Source organism: Coturnix japonica, chromosome 3 (genome assembly GCF_001577835.2).
Source record: "Coturnix japonica isolate 7356 chromosome 3, Coturnix japonica 2.1, whole genome shotgun sequence".
Lineage (NCBI taxonomy): Eukaryota > Metazoa > Chordata > Aves > Galliformes > Phasianidae > Coturnix > Coturnix japonica.
In genome coordinates this window covers 31,138,527-31,159,353 of record NC_029518.1, presented here as the reverse complement: position 1 = coordinate 31,159,353, position 20,827 = coordinate 31,138,527, and the positions used below count along the sequence as shown (strand labels likewise).

The window sequence follows — 20,827 nt, the reverse complement described above, 5'->3', positions numbered from 1 at the left end:
TGTGATCCCTGTTTGTGTTTTAACTAATGAGGCATTGATTGGAATACTGTGTCCAGTTCTGGGCTCCCCAGTACAAAAAAGACAGGGATCTCTTGGAAAGAGTCCAGCGGAGGGCCACAAAGATGGTGAAGGGCCTGGGGCATCTCCCCTATGAGGAGAGACTTAGGGAACTGGGTCTGTTTAGCCTTGACAAAAGAAGGCTGAGAGGGGACTTGATCCAGGCTTATAAATACCTGAGGTGTGGGAGCCATAGTGGTGAGGCTGGTCTCTTTTCAGTAGTGTGTGGGGACAGGACTAGGGGTAATGGGATGAAAGTACAGCATAGGAAGTTCTGCACGAATGTGTGGAAGAACTTCTTTACAGTGAGGGTGACGGAGCACTGGAACAGGCTGCCCAGGGAGGTGGTGGAGTCTCCTTCTCTGGAGATATTCAAGACCCGCCTGGATGCCTACCTGTGTGACGTGGTGTAGGGAGCCTGCTTTGGCAGGGGGGTTGGACTCCATCTCTAGAGGTCCCTTCCAACCCCTACAATTCTGTGATTCCTACTTTTGAAATAATATTACAGATGAATTAAAATTTCTGCAGTTTGTAGGTCCTGTCAAATGTTTGCATTTGGTTCACCACGGGCAATTAAACTGGACCAGTTAGTTCCATTGTGTGTTAGTCATCTGCTGGCATATGGCACTTTGCTTCCATTTTAAACATGTAGTTAACACTCAAAGCATCACTAGAATCACAGTTTCAAACAAAATAATACTTGAGAACATTTCTGTTACTATATGCAATAAACAGATCCCATTTCGTAATCAGTTTGAAAACCAGGAGCTTAAATTGTTAAAAACTTAGAAACATAGGATTGGAATTTGATTTTCATAAATGATGAAGAATCACTGTTTGAAAGATGTTAGTGTAGAATACGTTTCTCCAGTGCTTTTCCTGGGAGAAGGCTGCAGACCTCACTGCTCTTCTTTAGCATTTTCTTGATTGTTACTGTACTGTTGTCTATTAACATGAGCTATGCAGCTATGCTTCACAAAGAAGAGGGTAGCTCAACTTAATGTGGTGATGGCAGCAATCGGAGACCATTTAAAAATTCTCTTTTTCTGTATCTGGAGTTGTATTGCACTGACCTCTTCTTAAACAGTTAGGACAGCAGAGTGTTAAAACAAGTAAACATTTGGCTAGATCTTAGCTGGATTTCCATGTGAGAATCACTATGGCACTGGTGCAATGCAGTTTTGTTAATACATTTACTATGTATTTCATTTCTTTCTCACTAAGAATGAAAAACAAAGGTAATCATAGGGTTATAATGTATGAAGATACAGTTTTTTGAAGATTAAAGTAAGAGCAGCAGAGGTCCATTAAAAAAATTATTAGTCTTCATTAATCTCTCTTTGTAAGCTGTTGTTATTTTCCCTAGGTGAATCTCTCTTCCATTTGATACATGGTGTGCTGTATTCTCTAACACAGCTGGCATGAATACAAGTTTCATTCATATTCTGTGGTCTGGGAGCCACTGTCAGCCTCATCTTGGATGTCAGCAGGAAGATGCTTATTTCAGGAAATCATTTTGTAGCTCACAGTGCTCCAGAGAGCATAATTTGTATCTGGTAGTGCTACCCAAGAGGCCACCTCAGCTACAGCTGCATCAAATCAGGATGCCCATATGCAACACAGTTACAATTCCTAGCAAAGACAGGATCCTAATGTATATCCTTTAATGATACAAATATAACTTTTGTCGTGCAGCCCTCAAGTGGAAAGGAAGAGGGTACTCCTCTGGCTTTTTTCAAGGGTACTACTCCTCCAAAAAAATAATAAAGTACAACGAATAGAATCAAATTGCAATCTTGACTTTGGGTGTAAGTAACCAAATTCAGTTACCTGCAGTTTCCAAACTGTGGATGAAGGAAGGGTCAAAAACCAGTCTTCTGTAAGGTCTTAAGAGCAGAGCACTCCCTGTCAGCTAGAATCACTTAGCAGTAGCTTGATTAACTTGTAAAGGAACTGCCCCATGGGTTCCCTAGAGAGTAGCCAATTAGTGTTGATTCATCCATTGCACTTGTCTTTCATGCTATGCTGTGTCCAGTTGCTCCCCATAGTAGTGCAGGGCTGCCTGAAAGTCCCAGGTTGGGCTCTCTGTGCATCCTTGGGGTGAGTAGAGTCCTGTACCCTAGGGACTGCTGGTCAGAGGGAGGCTTAGGGAACCATTTTGCTATCACTAAATACACAATTTGTTTTTAAATTTAAAATTCAGAGGGAGAAATTCATCCTCATCTTTGGGGTAGGCAGATGTAACTTTGTGCTGCTGAGTGGTTGTGAGCTGTCTCTTGCTATGTGTCTGCCTGTCTATGCTGGCTGTTTTCCTTCTCTCCTTGAGATCAGGAGCCGAGATAGAGGAGTGGATTGTGCTGAGAAGCCTCTAGGGAGAAATGAGCCCAGCACCTGGACTAGGTGCACACAGAAGCAGAGCCAAAGCTTTGCAGAAACTGAGGAAGTCAGAGGCTTTTTGACCTAGCTGTGGGAGAAAGAGGGAACTCATTACCTAGATATGAAAAAGAAGAGGAGGGAAGAACAAGAAGAAATCAAAGAAGCATGTGCTGGAAACCATCTAGACATATAACTGAATCAGCAGGCTGTTTACACCACTGCTACAAGCTAGACAAGACCCTACTTGTTCAAAACATGAAATAGATTCAGCTGTGTCAGAGCAGATGTTGTATTTAGGGAGACCTTCTTCTCAGTCTTACTTACTGATAGTGTAGAGAAACTCTTCCAGAAGCTGAACTGGCAGTTTGGAGTCCAGCTGCTTGTATTCCAGGTAGTATATTGTTTCTTACGTTTCTCTCATCGGCTTCATAGCTGCTCCATTGCAACGCTTTATCTCTGCTCATAACAGAGGGCTTCAACATTGTCCTACTGTAACATTACCAGAATGGTATTTGCAGTTAGGGACTGAGAGATGCAGCAGGTAGCTGATGTGGAAGGAGAAGCGTGTCTCCTAGCATGCTGGGTCTGGTAAGGGAGAAGATGAAAGCAAGGAACAGATAGGATACAAGAGAATACTTTTTTACTCCGAGGACAGCCAGGCAGTGGAACAAGCTGCCCAGGGAGGTCATGATGTCTATCTGTTGATGTTTTTAAGACTGGAAAGTACAAAGCCCTGAGCACCCTGATCTGATTGCAGAGCTGACCCTGCTTTGAACAGGGGTTGGATAAGGGACCTTGGGAAATCCCTTCCAACCTGTGATATGATTTTATAACCTGTGGGGCCATTTGTCAGATTCTAATTAAATATGGGTTGTTGTCATGAATGAGTGAGTCCCTTCTGAGAAGAATAGAGGGCCTGATATGCTGACCAGTAGGGAGATCTGATGTATTTTGCTCTCCTTCACACACCCAATGCCTTGTTGTTTGTCTGACAGCAATTATTAAGATGGTGTTAGCTGCCAGTCTCAGGGTGTCATTTATCACTGGATTTGTTGTCCCTGAAATCAGCACTGGCAAAACTTGACAATAGTGAGAAGAACTGAGGTGTTTGGTTTCAGGGCAAGTGTAGCTGGGGGTGCTGGAGGCCAGTCAGGGCTGGGACTGGAAAAGGGAAGCTATGATTTTTAAGTTCTGTACTGTTATCATTGTATAAAAGTGAGGAGCACTGTCTCAACAGTAAGGCATCAGCTTGGAAGCCAGTTTTCATTTTAGACATTGCAAGAGGTATTGGGTAAGTCATATAATCTCTCCCTAGCTGAACTTTCCATCTATGAAGTCAGAGTAATTACAGAGAGACTGGGAATACCTACCTTATCTACCTGAACTGTCAAGTTTTTGTATCGCTGACTCTGATGTTTGTGCAATGTCTGTTACTGTGATGATCTGATCAGAATCAGTGCCTATGAACCTCTCTGCCATATCACAAAGTTCTCAGCCTCTGGGCCTTTTGTTTCAGGCTGTACACTCAGGTCACAACTTTTGAACAGGTCAGTGTGCAGCAAGTATATTTGTTTCCATTGAGCACAGCTCTGTTTCATAGTGTCTCATGCCATGATAGGCTTGACTGTAAAAGTAACTCTTGAAACATTTGGTCTTACTGTTGGAGGAGCTTTAGGGGCACATCAGTATGAGGCATGTGGACTAGGCTGATTTAAAAGCTAAATAAAGATGTAGATTGAAACAAAGCAGATTCTCCTGTTTAACCCATTTTGAATCCTGGGGCTATTATTTGGCTCAATATAGTTCTGGAAGCCAAGAAAATGTTATTCATCATGCTCAGAAGATTGATCACAGCATTTGTATCCTGAGGGCTGAATCCTGAAGTCTTTATTCAGACAGAACTTCTTTTGAAGTCAAAGGGAGTTCTGTCTGCAGAAAAGCTTCAGAAATAGTGATGTGCTTGCTCACAAGGCACTGTAAAAACCTTTTAGTCTCTGTAAAAGAAGTATCATTTGTGGAAGATCTAACAGAGATGTACAACCAGCATGCAAGTTATGCCACTGAAATGACCAGAAACATGAAACCATGGGAGTGGTTAGTTAATTCTTGTCTGTATTAACATAAGCAAGATTCAGCAAGAGTTAGGAGACAGAACTTTCCTGTATTTTTCAGACTACAAAAGGTCAAATGGAGGGATGCTACTGCTACTGGAGGCTTAAAATTACTTTTTCCTGCCATTATCTTGGGAACACTGCACCCATAAGAATACACATTTATTGTTTCTATGACTTCATATATTAAAACATTTATCCTAGACTGTAATTATTCCTTTCAGGAGCTGTTTTAGAACAGGCCCTCATGCTCCAAATACCTGCCCTAATGATAACGTGAGAGGAGATAATATGAAATAAGATTATTTCGGGCAGAGGAAAGACTTGTATTATTTCCTGTCAACAGCAGTCTCTTTCCTGTTAAGGCAGCAGTATCCTTCAGTGCTGAATGGGCCCTAAACTTTGTGTTAAGGTTTGTAGCCATGACTTCTCCTGTAGACCAGCCTTGTGATTAACATAACTTGAGTGGAGTTCTCAAGCTTCCAGGGATGCAGTCTTAGAATGGACATTGAAATCTGTCTGAGGTCTCTGACATTTACAAGTTGTCCAAGTTTTGTGCATTACTATAGTTAAGTTTTACAGTGATGGATTACTAAAGATGTGGTAGAATCCAGGTGGAAGCAAGTAGCAAAGGCTGGATTTTAGCTTCATTTTAGTTTATAGTAACACACTAAAGAAAAAATCAACAGTTTCTGTTTACACAGTGAAGCTGCAGTCAATATTGCAAAGACAAAACTGAGAAACCTGTCAGTAGCCAGCTTTCATACTATGGTAAGTTATTGCCTTGAGTAGCAATGTCATTCTTCAGTGCTCCCTCCAAACTGAGAGCTGCATTAAAATTCAGCTCAAATTTGATTGAAAGTGGAAAACCTTTCTCTAGTTCTTTGGGCTTCATCAAACTCTCAGAGTTTGTTAAGCTAGATGCAATGTTTTACTGTCAACTGATGAGAATGTCAAGGAAGAACTACCTGACAAAGTTTTATGACTAGTGGGAAGCAGAACACTGAAAATAGAGGGCGTTTGCCTCAACCATAGGGAGAGAGGAAAGGGAAAGCAAGTTGTCCTGCTCCACCAGAGTCAGAGGGCACTGCAAAATATAGCTGCTCAAAATAGCTTTCATTTGGTTTACAGAGGCTGTCTTGATTCTGAGATTTAGTTGTTTGAATGTAGTTTGTTTTTACTGAATTTCCTCTGGTGCTTCCTCATCTGAAGGCAGAATGCATTGCTCCTCTCTTTCTCCTTTTCTATTACAGAAATGCTATGAAGCTCAGACTGGGAGTAGTTTCATGACAGCGTGTGCTCTAGCAAGAAATGCTATCTGATTTAAGAACACATAAAATACAAGGGAGGCTAGGGTGTTGATAAAACCAGTTATGTACTCTTTTTTTGTGGTTCTAACATTTTATTTAATCATTGTTACTTACAATTTCTATAAACAATTTATGAGTTTCCTCTGTTGCTCCTTTACCAAGGTAGTTTGTTTTTGATGTCACACCTAGTACATAAACTGATAGCATCTATAAAAGTGTGCTGGAAACAGGTATTAGGAACTGTTCATAGCACATAACCATTAGTTTTACACCAAGTGAAGACAGAGGTTCTTCCTCTTCATCTCCTACTGGCAACATTTATGTTTTCACAGGAATCTTCTTGTCTATTTGGCTAGAGCTGAGAGACCATGAAGGAGGGGGACAAGTGGAAACGTGTCATTTGGTTTTTCTCACGTGAATGGCTGAATCATTGTTGCTTCTCATATAAATAACTGAAACTTTGTATTTTTCTTTGTACATTCTCAAACAAGAAGGGATACAATGCCTTCTGGCAAAGTATTGTATCATAAGGTTGCCGTCTATGAGAAACTATCTGGTTAAAGAATTTGTAATATCTCTTACAGTGTTGCCATATTTTTGAATCTGTGAATGCCCTGGTTTTAGAAAGTACAGTCAAACTTGCACTCAGTTCTCATTTAAGTAAGAAGAACTAATCCACCTTCCTCACTTCTGGCAGTAGTTTACAAAATAACAAGAACAATTTGAAAGCAAGTAGCACTGGAAGGCTACAGCATGCCTTTCTAATCGCAGTTGATATGTGTTGTACTGACCTTTGATGGAAGCCAAATTCTAATTTCTGCTGTTCAAACATGATTCACGTTTTCATAATCAGTGGGGTCTGTGAGGAATATCATCAGAAAAGACAGGAGAACAGTAATGGGGAAAAGACAAGTGTTCTCAGACAGACAGACAGACACACACACACACACACACACACACAGAGCTTGTCTGGCCTTTTGAACAGCTGGCAGAGAACCAGATCTACGAAGAAGCCAATGAATGTATATCAAGAAGCATGAGAAGAAACAATGCATTCATCGCTGCTAAAATTTAACTTTGTAACTTACCTTTCGGCAATGAAAATTCGTAACAAGGATAATAAAAAGGGCAACAGAGGAACATTCTTCTCCTTTCTTTATTGGAATAAGCTGCTGTTTGTCCAGCACTTATGTGCACTGAGCTGAGACCATCAACTTCACTTTCCTTTTGTTATGCTGGATATAGACCATGAGGTAGAAAGTTGTGCACTAAAAGTCTGTTCTGCTGATGAAATCTTTAAACCTTACAACAGTTGTTTCAAAACAACAGATAAGATTCTGTTTGCATGGCATTTTTCAGATAGTTGGTGTATTAAATGACTTTGTTCAGAAATGGCCATCTTCGATCCTGGCTGATCAAGGAGAGCAGTTTTCTGGAGACAAGTTCTCTACCAGAAGCAAAACAGGGCAGAATGGTTAACCTACTAGATTTCATGATGTTGTGTAGATCTCTCTATCTGCTGCCATGGAAACAGCAGGTATTTGGTATTTCTGTTTTTGTTTGTTTGTTTGTTTGTTTTGAGTTGTCTTTGCCTGTCCTGATTGCTGTGATGTATCAGAACCATACAGTAAGCAAACCAGCAGCGTCAAACTGCTGTCTCGGCATATCCTATCTGTATCACACTGATTTATTCAAAGGACACTGTTATTTCCTATACTGAAAGAGCAAGAAGCAGGCTGTGCCTTTTCCAGCAGGCACTTGTTTGGGTCAAAAGCTCACATTCATGAACATACTTTTGACTGCCATCTTCCTCCTGGAGAAAATGCCACACTCTGCAGGAGTTCTGGTGGCGTCAACAGCATACTTTGGATGCCTGCTAATTACAAAAGTCTGTAGAGCTGCCACGCACTGCTACATTCATAGATTAGAAATAGTTTCCACTTTTGCAGAGCAGCCTTCAATTACTCATTAATTGGGGCTTCATGTTCCACTTTCTTGGCAAGGTCTGTGTTTGCCAATCTAGGGGTCAAAGAAAGTTACTTCCTTGTAAGCAGAGTTCCTTAGGACAGATCCTTCATATTTATTCCTCTTACTGACATTTTTAAGACCCTAAAAAGAAAATGGGTCTGAAAAGGAAGAAGCCCATTCCTGCTACAGATGTGATGCCAAAGTGCACCTGCAAACAAGGGGCATTAAAATGTCATGTCCTGGCCCTAGCTTCTTGGCAATTATTATGAATTAGAAAATGAAGACTCTATTTAAAAGAGAGCAACTACATACCTGCTTGATGATGGCATTCAGAAAAAAAATCTTAGTAATTGTGATGTGTGCAAGTGATGCTCATCTATGAAGACAAGAATGGTAAGGTTCTTGAGTTTTAAGGACTGCTGTTAGCACTAGTCCATGTAACTAAAGCTCAGAGAGAAAGAGTGAGAGAAAACTATCTTGAATATATAGGATGCTGAGTGTGCTTAGTTGACTTCAATTATATGACCCACTAAAAAAAACAAAGGAGTGTGAATGGACCATTATTCAAGACTGGTTTACAGAATCATTATTGGTATTGCTTAAAATTAAGAGCTGTGTAAAACAACTACTGTACGTATCTGTAATGATTTCCTGTTTCACTTCTGAAAGTTTTAATATCTCTTTAGTGAATCAGAATGCAACTGTAGTGCCTAATTAACCCCGGTTTCATTTCATTAGTATGCCATAGACAAAAAGAGAATTAGGTGTCTAGGCAGGTAGGCACTCATTAATAGTAAACAGTTCAACTTAGGAGAAGAAATATGTGTTCTTATTCCAGCACTGAAAATGGTAAGTACAGAAATGCACAAGGAATCACACACACCTTTTACCGGGTTCCTGAATGCCATTAGGACCTTTCCTTGGAGAAGCCTACAAGCTTATGGCCTTCATTCCATTGTGATTGTTTGTACGCTCTTATTTGTATGGTAATTAGTAATTCTGAAGTTACCATATGGGCCTGGCTGCCCCATTCCGTTTCCAGATTGATTCAAACAGCAGGACACTTTCAATGTTAGAAATGTTGGCAATACTCCTTCCAGGCCCTCTGGAGCTTTATTCATCCTTTTTAGCAAGGAAAATATTTTCTTCCTAACTACATAATCTCAAAGCCCAAGTACAATGAAAGTTCCCTGAACAAAACATCCTTGCTTATATTCCTTCCCAGAGATCCTTACATCTACTCTCACAAGATCCTTATATCTATTGATGAGACTAACAGTGGTTAAAATGGCCAATGTGACTAATTGCTGGGGTGAACATTTCTTTAATACGGACAAGGTAAAATAACCAAATTAAAATTTAGGAGATTGCAACTCTGAATAACTTTTTATGCATAAAAGACATCCAGATGAGTCAGAAGTGAGAAAAATCTCTGGGAAAGAGATTCTAGTTGAACTTATACCTGCTCACACTGAAATACAAGCTAAATGGGCACAGGCTGAAGGACTACAAGGCGGCTTTAAATCCAGATAACCACCCAAGAAGGTCATGCTGATTTTAGTAAGTCAGTTTAAACTTCCACTTATGTTAAATTGATAGAACTTTCATGAGTAGATAAGCCATCTCAAAAGAATGAAAGAACCCATTTCTGTTGAACTTGGTAGCACAGGAAAGTACATTCCACCTTGCCAAAGCTTTCCAGCAAGTAGGAAAAATTGCCTGTCAGTTTCTGCCAGCCAGACTCAGAAACCACGTTTGTGTTGGTAGCTGCCAAGGTACGGGATTCTTTTCCTTCTGTCATGGTATTTGACAGAATAATTATTGCTCAGAAAAGAGCCACATCACGAAGGCAGTGAGAAAGAACATGCTGCTGAGCACAGCTGCTCCTTGCTTGTGCTGCTTCCAGGGATGGAGCACATCCTGGGGTACAGCCTGAGACTCCATAAAACCTGCCCTGACACAGTGCAGCAATGCTTTAGCCAAGCCTGGTTATGCAGTCAGTCTACGGGAGCTTGGAGCTATCTACTCCACACTGACTTCTGTGCTCAGTGACAAAACTGCTCATCTGTTTAAACCTGAGTGAAGCTCTTTGCAAAGCAAACTAAGCTCACTAGGAGCAGCAGCCTCATGGCATCCCTCTGGGGAGCAGGCATGCCTTACTGTTCTTCTGCACTGAGTGCCCAGAGTTGTGCTCTCAAGTCTGAACATCCCTTGGTGAACAGATACAAACACTGCAGTCCTTTGGGTCTATTTGAGCACCAATACATTCACCACAGTTTTGCTGAGAGGCAGAAAAGAAATACCTGCTGCCTTTGATGCAGTGTTTCTTTTAAGGCATTTACACATTCAGTACTATGACAGCCTGTGATGCCAGCTCTTTGTTGGTCCGTTCTGCTATAAATGGTTCCTGCAGCAAGAAGGACATAGCATAAAAATGTGATGATACAAACACTTCAGTGTTTATTTCTCAGGGCTGCCTGTTCACTTCACTGTGTTATCTCTGCTTACCCTTCTTCCACACCATCTGCACCACTTGCCTGTGTCCCTGGCTCCAAGGGTGGATGAATCACATGCAGTATCTTTGCACTTGCTTCCCTCCAACAACTACTTTGCCAGTTTTTTAACTTTGGCACATTCTGGTACATATTTCTCCTGGTAATAACATTATTTCTTAATGCCATGAATGCTATCTTCTATCCAAAGAAGATCACTGAATATAATTCTTTTGGAAGACACATTTTTCCTTGGCTCCTGAGACAGGAGAGCCTTTGAAGAATGTTTGAAAGGACTCCTTTACCCCCTGAAATCTCCATCCAGCCTCTGGCATTTGAGACAGCACTGCTGGCACTGTGCTAGGGCCAAGTCTAGCAGCTCAGGATGCCACAGACCCCCCTCTGCATGGCTCCTCTGGGCAAGGCAGCCAGCAGCCAGCTTCACTGAGGACTTTGGTCACCACCCACAGATGCAGGATTCAGCTACAGCATTACCTGGAAGTGGCTCCACCAAGCCCAGCACAGCAAGCAGCTGATAGCTTTTCAGAGTGCCTGCAGAGGCAACAACAGTTCCCATATGAGAAAAGGCTTACATCTTTTTTCTTTTAATACTGTGACTCTGGTTGTTGTTGCTCTGGTACTTTCCTGCTCCGTTGTCATTTTGGGTAAAAACATGGTATTGGTAGGACTTGGTGCTTTGAGACTCACAGGTACTCAATGTTGGTTTTCATTTTTCAGACATGTCTTTATTTTGGAGAATGCTGGTTGTGTCTGACTAACAGAAAGTGGGATTCTGTCAAACGTCAGTATTTGAATGTATGAACTTGACAGAAATTGGCTGCAGACTTGTCATTGCACTGCATCCCACCGCACGGAATGACTGTCAACTTCTCCATGCAGCCCTGCTTTGTGAGTATACGTATATGCATCCTTTATTACTTATGAAACACATATCAATATTGTATTAATAAGTAGGCATTGATTTTCTACTGAGAACATAAAGATTGATGAAAGTAGGCAGTGCGGTGTGGCAGAAACTATGAAAGAGGTTTCTAGAAAATCTATGAAATGCTTTATGTTTGAAATATAGAAAGAAAAAAATCCCTTCCAAATAAATCCAACTAAGAAAGTCTTTTGTGAATAATAAATTTGAGTATTGAGCAGAGGCAAGATTTAAGGGCACCTAATTTGCAACAGACTGTGAATCTTGGTCCAAATCTGAACACAAATGGCTTCCTTTTATATTATGGAGAGATTTGAGGAAGCTCCCAGTGGACAGAGGGAAGTACAGGCTAAACACCTGTGCGAGAACCCTGAGGCAAAAGGGCTACGCTAAGCAAACAGGGAGACATGCCCCTGTCAGGTAGACCATAAAGCATTCTGGTAAGTGTTCAGAGTAAGAAAAAAGCATTTAAAATGTAGTGGTGCAGATCTGTTGGTAACAGCAAGGAGTGGAAGTTGTAATAAGGACCATTTAGAGCATCCCTTATCTGTGTTACATCTCCCGGAACCAGACACTGTAACAGGGCTCGAGATGTACATGCCTTCCAGTGTCAGTACCTCTTATGCTGACACACAAGGTAAGTATTGAGACTGACGCTGACCTTATGCTACAGAAAATAGCTCAGAAACCAGATCATACAGAGGAAATGCCCAGTCTTAATTCTCCATTGTATCATACTCAACGGTTGTCAAGAGCAAGTAGAAAAACACACTCCAGAAGCCTGGCATATCCCAGGAGCATATAAAAGAGCATTACGCACAACATCAGAATTACAGCTGCAGACCCTATGTCTGATTCCCTCCTATACTGCACGAATCCTTAAATCCTGCAGAATAACTCAGGCTGTGTATATGTGCTGCTGCTATTTGAAAAGATAAAGGATTCAACATGTTCTTAACAGAGCTTCTCGCTGTAGTTTGACAAGAAGGTGGGAACAAGAACTGGAAAGGTTTTTAGAGAAGAAACACATTAAACTTGAGAAGTCCTGGTGGTTTTGTTTGCGGACCTCAGCAGTTCGCTGTTCCTATTAATTCCTTGTCATTATTACTACAAATGCCTTCAATTCCCTCTGTCCCTCAATGGCCTCCAAGTCATTAATATTCCGCTTAAGCAAGTATTGGAGCTGTCATGCATTTCAAATCTCCCCAAGGAAGCTGTTTAAAATTGTAAGTAAGACCTGATACTGAGACTTATTAGCACCAAACCTGGAACCAAATTTTCTGGGCAGGCAGCGATGACTCTTCAAGTTACAGTTGCTGTCACCTTTTGAATCCTGAGATTTATTATAAATGTGAGTATCTCAAAGGATATATTTGATCATAGAATCATAGAATTACCCAGGTTGGAAAAGACCTTGAAGATCATCAAGTCCAACCACAGCCTAACCAGTACCCTCAAGTTGGTTGATGCAACCAACATTTCCAGCTCTCATAAACTGCTGTTTATTGATAGATATGGTTGTGCTTGTGCCACAGCCTCAGATTTGAGTGATGAAGCTGAACTTGTAGGCTACGTTCAGTTGCACCCAAGCAGCGTGATATATGCAAAGTCCAATGAAAGCAGAAGTGGTAGCACAACAGAGCAAACATTCTGCCGTATGATGGAGAAACGTGCCATTTGTGTACTAGCTCGAAGGCAGATTACCTTTAGATGTGGGACGAGTACCCGAGACCGCAGCAGAAGAGAGAACCCCGTCCCCAGCAGAGGGCGCCCGCCGCCCGCAAACGGCGGAGCCGGCCCCGCCCGACCCACCGCCGCCCCGCAACGCCCGCGGTGGGCAGCGGGGAGCGGCCTCGGCGCCCCGCAGTGCCGTCCCCCCCCGCCTCCGGCAGCCGCCCGGCTGGGGCTGAGGGAGAGCGGACGCCGGGCCGGTGCAGGGCTCCGCCGCTCCCGAAGTTGTCCGCTCGTGGCTGCCCCGTGCCCCAGGGCGGGCACCGGACCCGGGTGTTCGCGCTGCTGCCGGGGTGCGGGCTGCGACGGCAGCTGCGCTGCGCGGCGGGCGGCTTGGTAAGGAACAGGTCTGCTGGGAAACAAAGCAACCTCTCTGTTGGCCAACAGAACCGCTGGGCGCAGAAAAGCAGAAGTTGGGCGCCCACGGGACACCCCACGCCGCTCGGCAGCGCCTTGGCATCCCGGTCACGTCCGCCCTACGGAGCGCGGGGCCGCCGCGTGCAGAGCGGTGTGCGGCGGGGAGCCTTTGTGTGCAGGTGTTTGGACACGTAGGTGGGTGCACGGGGCGCAGCTGATGCAGCCCGGCTACCTGCTGTCGGCCGAGATGAAAGCGTTCTTAGCAGGAATGGCTGCTCCGCTATCGGAGCTGCAGCCTGGTGAAGTTAAAGCACAGCACAGCATCGCGCACACAGGTCGCACTCAGAGGTCCAAGGCTGCTCTGGCTGCCCGTGGTCCATACGGCCCCGGCACAGTGGGGGTGCTATGGAGGTAACAACGGGAGGGAAGGTGAATGCAACCGGGGTTTGTGCTGCCCTCCCTGCTGCATCCTCCTCGCCCTTTGCGTTCTGGCTGTATCTGGGGAGCCGGCACCCAGCTCCTCACTGCAGCAAATCAAGTCGCCAACTTGATTTGAGGAGGATTTGTCAGGAACGAGCGCGCTATCTGCAGGGCTAGACGTCAGAAAGGAGCTGTAACCAGGTGCGCGTAAGCCACAGCAGCTGGAAAGCAAAGATCGCTGTTAGAAGGGAAAGACGAACGGGGAACAAGTCTGCGGGTTGTCATTGTTAAGAGAGCGATTTACTGCGCCCTCGATTGCAAACTTAAATTAATACACGTAAAATTACAACGCGGAGAAGAGACGCTCGTGACAATCGGAGACGCAGCTCGCTTTCCCCTCCCGGTTAGGACCCTTGTGAAATCATGTCCATTAAAGCCCCGAACGGAGGCAACTAACCAATAACTGCGGTGGAAGCAACAAGGTTCCCCCCGGCCCCGCCTGCCAGCTTCAAGAAAAAGGGGGAAAATCGGCGGTGTCAATCAGCCGCACCGCAAAACAGCGGGGCCCTCCCCGCAGCCGACGCGGCCCCGGGAGCGGGCAGAGCCCCAGCACCGACGGGAGCCGGGGGGCCGCGGGGCTGCCAGGCGCGGCCGGGCGGGAGGATATTGGCTGCGAGGGCTCGGAGGCTCCTCCCAGAGCCCGGCCGCCGAGATTTTGGGAGGATTTCTTGTAACTCACTTCCAAACCCGGTTTGAGGGAAAACAAGTTGTCGTCGTAGCGGAGGTTACGGCGCTCGCGCACCTCCCCGCAGCCGCCTCGGATGCTTCGCTTCGCTCGCGGAGGCGGGTCGCTGCCGGGGGGAGCGCTCCCGCTCTGGATGTGGCTGTTTCTGTGCTAAGCGTCGGCTGGAAGGGACCGGCTGGGAAGACAATGAGGGAAAGCCGGCCGGCCGAGCTCCCCGCTGCCCGGCGTTCCGCCGAGGACTGACGGCGTTCAGCGCTCAGCGTTGAGGCGGCGGCGGCTGCGGAGCCCGGTGCGGGGGCTTCCCGGGACCGACGGTTCCCTTCGGCTGCCGACCGGGGGGAGCCCGCCCGCGGAGCCACCATGAATTCGGTGGCCGGGAATAAGGACAGGGTCGCGGTCACGGCGCGGAGCAGAAAATACGGGGTAAGTGCGGGCGGAGGGAGCGGGCGGCGTTCGGGTCGCGGGGTGTCCGGGTGCGGGCTGCCCTGACCGCTGCTCCTTCTCCCGCCGCAGGTGACCGAGCCCTGCTCGCCCACCAAGCCCGCCGCGCCCTTCTCCCCCGAGAGCTGGTACCGCAAGGCTTACGAGGAGTCCCGCGCCGGGAGTCGCCCGGTCCCGGAGGGAGCCGGCTCGGCGCTCGGCTCCTCCGGCACCCCGTCCCCCGGCTCCGGCACCTCCTCGCCGGGCTCCTTCACGGGCTCCCCGGGACCCGCCTCGCCCGGCATCGGTACCAGCTCCCCCGGCTCTCTGGGCGGCTCGCCGGGCTTCGGCACCGGCTCTCCGGGCTCCGGTAGCGGCGGCGGCTCCTCGCCCGGTTCCGACCGCGGCGTCTGGTGCGAACACTGCAACGCCCGCCTGGCGGAGCTGAAGAGGCAGGCGCTGAAGCTGCTCATCCCCGGGCCCGTCAGCAGCAAGGTGAGCGGGGGGAGCCGCGCCGGGGGTCGGGGTGCGTCGTGTGCCGCAGCCGCGCCGGCTTGGGGCGGCTTTCGTTGGTGCTCGTCTTTGCCGGTGCAGCCGCTGACGTTTATAGGGTTGGTTTGTGCTGGTTCCTTCTTGGTCTTGTCTCCCTCTCCTATTTCTCCCCCTCGCTTCCATTTCTGGAGGGCTGCCGGGCTTCGGGGGTGCCTGTGACAGCACCTTCAGCTTGCTCCTTGCCTGCCTCTTCCCTTACGACTGGTGGCTTTGCATTATGATTTCCTATGTACTTGTTCTTGGGCCCGGTGAGGGGCAGGAAAGAGTGGTGATGCCACACAGGAGTCGGTGGTCCCATCCGCTTTTGCTCCCTTTGATCCTACAGCGTGACTTTACAAAATGGCCCGAGATTCGGCAGCCAGCTTTAGCCATAGGGAACCTGCGGTCTCTTGTCTGTGCCTTGTGATTCCATTGAGAGGCCAAGCGTGGAAGAGATCCTCCCGTGCTTCCAAGATGAGGCACTGAAATGCAGCATGAGCCTGAAGGCCACGTAGGAGGTTGTCACAGACCTTTGCATTGAGCCAGGGTGTTGTTAGCACCGGGACAACTTGGTGGTGGTGCGCCCTTACCAAGAAGAGCTCGATTTCCTTTTTATCAAAGGAGATCTGAAGACACTCAGAGCTGTTGTTGAGTAATCTAAAGCGTGCAAGCACTTCTGCAATCTGGCCTTGGAGCAAACGGAGTGAGTAGAAGCTGGAAGTCTTTGGAAGGACCAGGTTCTGGCAAGCTGGTATATTCTGAAACTCCCTGCTTTTGTTTCCTTTTGCTTTGGTTGGTTGTTTTTTTTTTTTTTTTCCTTGTTTGATTTGCATGTAAAGGTTAAGACTAATGGCCCTCCAAGAGTCCCCAGCAGCCCTTGGCTGACCTCATGCTACCAAAACAGTGAGCGTTGGGCTCCTCCATAGCAACCTGGCGAGTGTTGTATTGTGAATTGGTCTGAAGCTCCCACAGTGTAATACAATGCAATTTCGTTTGCCCTGTTGGCTCAGGTACTATCAAATGATAATATTTACTCTTCCACTTCAAAGAGTTTTCATTAGTGGTTGCGATAAGGAGGCATTGTGGAAAAGAGCCGACTGTTCAGAAAAGGTCCCTGGTATTACTGTTGTGTTGTGCTCGCCATTATTTATTTATGTGCTGTTTGCCAGGGAGTTGGTGCTATCTTGAACAAAAGGTGGGTTCTCAAGGGCCGGCTTAATTGAATTATTCATGAAAAGGGTAAGGTGGAACCACAAAAGCTGGGATGGTTTAATTGGTTGTTAACACGCAATTGGAAAGCAGCTCTCTACCCAAATCTCTACAAATTTCAGGCTGTGTGATTTGGCAGCTCTTACCAGTTGTGGGTATGATGATAAATTATGGGTACAGATATGGGAACCACCAGAATAACAGATTGGGGATGTAAGTCTTGCAAGACACTCTTGCAGTGACAAAGATTTGTGAAGTATTTTCGTAGTAATAGTCTTAGCCTTATAGAGATGTTCCCATCCTGTTCCTGTTGTTAATTGTTCTGCTAAGAGTTTAGCTAATGCTGTTGTCCAGGCCAGTCTTTATTCACAACAAGAAAAAAATCCTTTTCCAGCCTCCCTTACCTTATGCTCTTATTCCCTTTCTGACACCCTTCTGAACCTTCCAGTTTGGTAGGGTTGCTCCTTACAAAACTGTTGCTATCTGATGTGTGGATGTAGAGTTAAGGGGAGAAGAGAAGCACAAGTAGGATGATCTTTGAGGGTTCCTTGTTCACTGTACTTAGCAGTACTTGCAGGTTTAATCCTGTTATTGTTCTCTACTCTTTCTTGCACAGCTCTCTTCAGATTGCTACCTGGCTGCATCTGTTTGCAGAAACATTCCTGACTGTCTTTACAACTCTTACAAACTTTTTGGACTTGTGAATTCTGCCTTCAGCAAACACATTCCAACACAGTGAAGTTTTGGTTTAGGGAACGTAGGATGCAAATATTGTGGCTAGTACTGTTGACCAGATATTCAAGTTTGTTGACACTGGCACACGCTTGGGAGCAGTAACAGTATCTGAAGTGGCAGTGGGATGTTGATGTGGGCTCTGCCAGCTCAGCCAGGGCCTGTGCACTGCCTCTGTGGGTAGCAAGTGCAATAACACACAGGGGTTTCTCTCTGAGGGTGGGGGATATAAAGTCTCTTATAAGAATGGAAATTGTCATGTGTAATTGGGAAAAAATTACTTCTATTTGGCTGGAGGCTGGCGTTTTCTTCAAGGTATTGCAAAATATGTTCTTGATTGCTACTGTGGAAATAGGTGTGAGGAGTGGGTTTGATCTAGCCATTGAGTGGAGTGGAAAAGGAAACTGATCCTGTTCTGGAGTCAGGTTATTCCTGAACCTGCAAAGCATGTTACAGCTCAGGACTTTGTGTCCAGCAGTGTTATTGATTATGTATGTCCATCTTTATTATTTCTAATGGAATATTTAGTATTTATCAGGAGAGTAAATTCTTTGAAAGGGTAGATTACAGCAAGACAAGGGGAAATGGTTTTAAGTTGAAGGAGGGAAGATCTAGCTTGGGTGTCATGGGGAAGTTCTTTATTATGAGATTGGTGAGGTGCTGGAACAGGCTGTCCTGAGAGGCTGTAGATGCCCTGGAGTTGTTCAAGGCCAGGTTGGATGGGGCCCTGGGCAACCTTGTCTAGTATTAAATGGGGAGGCTGGTGGCCCTGCCTGCGGTGTGGGGTGTTGGAGATTCGCAGTCCTCAAGGTCTCTTCCAACCCTGGCCTTTCTGTGATCTTCTAGTCTAGTCTTTGACATTTACATTGTGCTTAGAATGACACATAAGTCTGGGAACTGTGTATTGCAGAACAAGCATATTATGAGGGCATCTGAGTTTTGACAAGTCTCATAGCAAACATTGGAATATGCAGTAATCTATCTGAATGTGAACTTAAATTGATGCTTTCTACAGTGTGTTATCATGTGAAGGTTTGCATATATCTGCAAAGTGCAACGGAACAGTTCGGTGCTACATAAACAGACCACTCTTTATGTGTGAAGCTATGTACTGAAGCTTTTCATTTCATATGGAAAAAACATCTCTTAACCTGTAGCAAACTGCTGCTGAGTAGCTCATTGTTAGTGCCCAGGTGTGGAGCTTTTCAGTTTTAAATAGAAGCATTTTCTCCTAATACAGCAGCAGAATGAAAACATTGGTGTGCTGTTGTTGTTGGGCTTTTTTTTTTTTTTTTTTTTGAGAAGAATATGGGGGATTGGCAAAAGGAAGAGGAATACAATGTTATAGCTGTGCTACTTTATTTTAACTGTTTAAAATACAGCATTCCTTAACAAACACATAGAAAAGAAGCTAAAAACACAAAGGGGAGGAAAATAAAAAAGCTGATATCTCGTTCCTTTTTTGTGATGCAGTTGTGCCTAAATGATGTGCAGCAATCATCTGCATACAAGGGATTGTATTATGACAATTGAATCTTGTTGTAAACCCCGTATGAAGTACACCCATGGGGAATGACAGACTCAAGAAGCTGTTATAGATGCACATTGTAGTTGGTAACTGAAAGAATCTTAGAGTATTTGGTGACCATTGTGTCTTTTTGTTACAAATATTTGTATGGTAATAAAAGCTTTCTTAAATTACCATCTTAAGTTTTTTCTCAAGCTATATTTTCAGAAGAATATCCCTCAAAGCTTTAGCATAGAAGCTAATGGCATCACATCCTATGCTTATTAGAATTCAAGAGAAATCTGTTTGTCTTGCATTCAGACTTTGTGATATCCCCTTTCTTCATTGGAACACTAACCTTGTGGTTGTCCAACAAAGAAATCATCATAAGTTCAATCAAAAACTAGTTATGCTTATGCATACCAAATTATATCGTGTGCAATTAATCAATTGAATACTAAGAATGAGCAGTCCCAGGCTGGTGATTCTATTTTGTTAGTGTAGGATTGAAAAAATCTTGAATGCAGCCTTTAAAGCAAGAGGTAATTTGGCTGAGTAGTTGTAAATAACTGCTTTGGTGTGCTGTGATGGGGTCCAAAAGTAAGGATACTAATGAAAGTGCTGGGTTGATATTAGGCGATGTATTCTGGACCCTCTCCTAGCTATAAGGCCTAAGCTTTGGAGTATAAGGAGTGGCTGAGCTCTGGTTTAGCAGTCTGGCTGTGAATGGAGGAAGAATTGTGTTCTTTTTCTTTCTTCTTCCTTTTTTCCCCACAATTTATTGAAACTTTATCTTGTGTTTTCTTGAATGCATGTTGTTGAATTGGCCTTTTCTGTTTAAGGGGTGTTTGGTAGTCAAATAATTATTAATAATGAAGAAAGCCCTGAAGCTGGTCTAATTACTAATAGGTTCTTGCTAGTTCATAGCTACTTCAGAAACAGTCTCAGTAGACAGGACAGTAATGAACCCTTCCTCAAAGCTGAGCAAGTGGCAGAATAATGGAATTTCAGCTCTGTTCAGACCTTTAATTTGTGAACAAGCACAGCTAGGCTGTATGGTGACTTAATTCACTGTGCAAAAATCTCAGGCACCTAATCATTTCATCCCGACTCATTGCAATGCAGATAGGATTATTGCATTAGAAATGTGATTTTAAATGGCCTGAGGCAGTAATTTGTCAGCATTTGGAAGGATTAACTCCATTAACGTTTAGGCAACAACAACCATTCTTTTGTGTTACATCACAGGTCACTGTACCAATCATTTAGCATAACTCATCTGTGAATCTTTTTTTGCCATTGAATATTTGCTGGCAAGTTGGGAAACATTGGCTATTTTGTTTGCCCTGGTATTACGGCTGCTTGAAGAGGTCCAGAGGAGACAAAGAGGTATGTCTTCACCTCTGAGAAATGAATGTAAACTCTTTCCTAGAAGCAGCTGGAGGTCACCTGTCTTACTGTCAATGTGTGAAATGCTGTAAATGTTTCTTTCAAGCCTGCAAATGTCTTTGAGGTGAAGGTGAAGATGCTGTATTTTAACATGAACTTTTCTAGGGAACTGTTAGCTCTGCAGCTTTCTCTGTGGGCTCATAAAGGCTCTTACAGAGTGCTCTAGAATTTAGGAATAGGCTCATGATTATATCTGATGAAATACTTTCAAGAGATCATAGACTGAGCTATTAGGACAAAAATAAATAAGTAAATAAATCAATTTCTTCCTCAAGTGAATATCTAAGGAGGAGCAAAATCTTGGTCAGATGGCTCTGTCTACACAGAGGCTTGTCTGTACATCTAAAGACGCTACATTAGCCTATAGTCAATACTTAATTTGTAGTGGGCCTCTCAGTGGCATGCTATTGAAATTCCTTGGAGGTGCTTTATACATGCTAATAAAGCTGTGCTGATATCTGAAATCGTC

General features: G+C 44.6%; 1 protein-coding gene across 1 annotated transcript in view; it reads left to right on the top strand.

Annotated features, from left to right (window-relative positions):
• Positions 1 to 13,507: 13,507 nt before the first annotated feature.
• The window catches only part of KIF26B (kinesin family member 26B), a 253,790-nt gene continuing 246,470 nt past the window's right edge, over positions 13,508 to 20,827 (top strand). The window contains exons 1-2 of the mRNA XM_015857747.2: positions 13,508 to 14,933; positions 15,024 to 15,425. Of these exons, the coding sequence (XP_015713233.1) occupies positions 14,871 to 14,933; positions 15,024 to 15,425 (465 nt within the window). The 5' untranslated portion in view covers positions 13,508 to 14,870. The remainder of the gene's footprint in view (positions 14,934 to 15,023; positions 15,426 to 20,827) is intronic.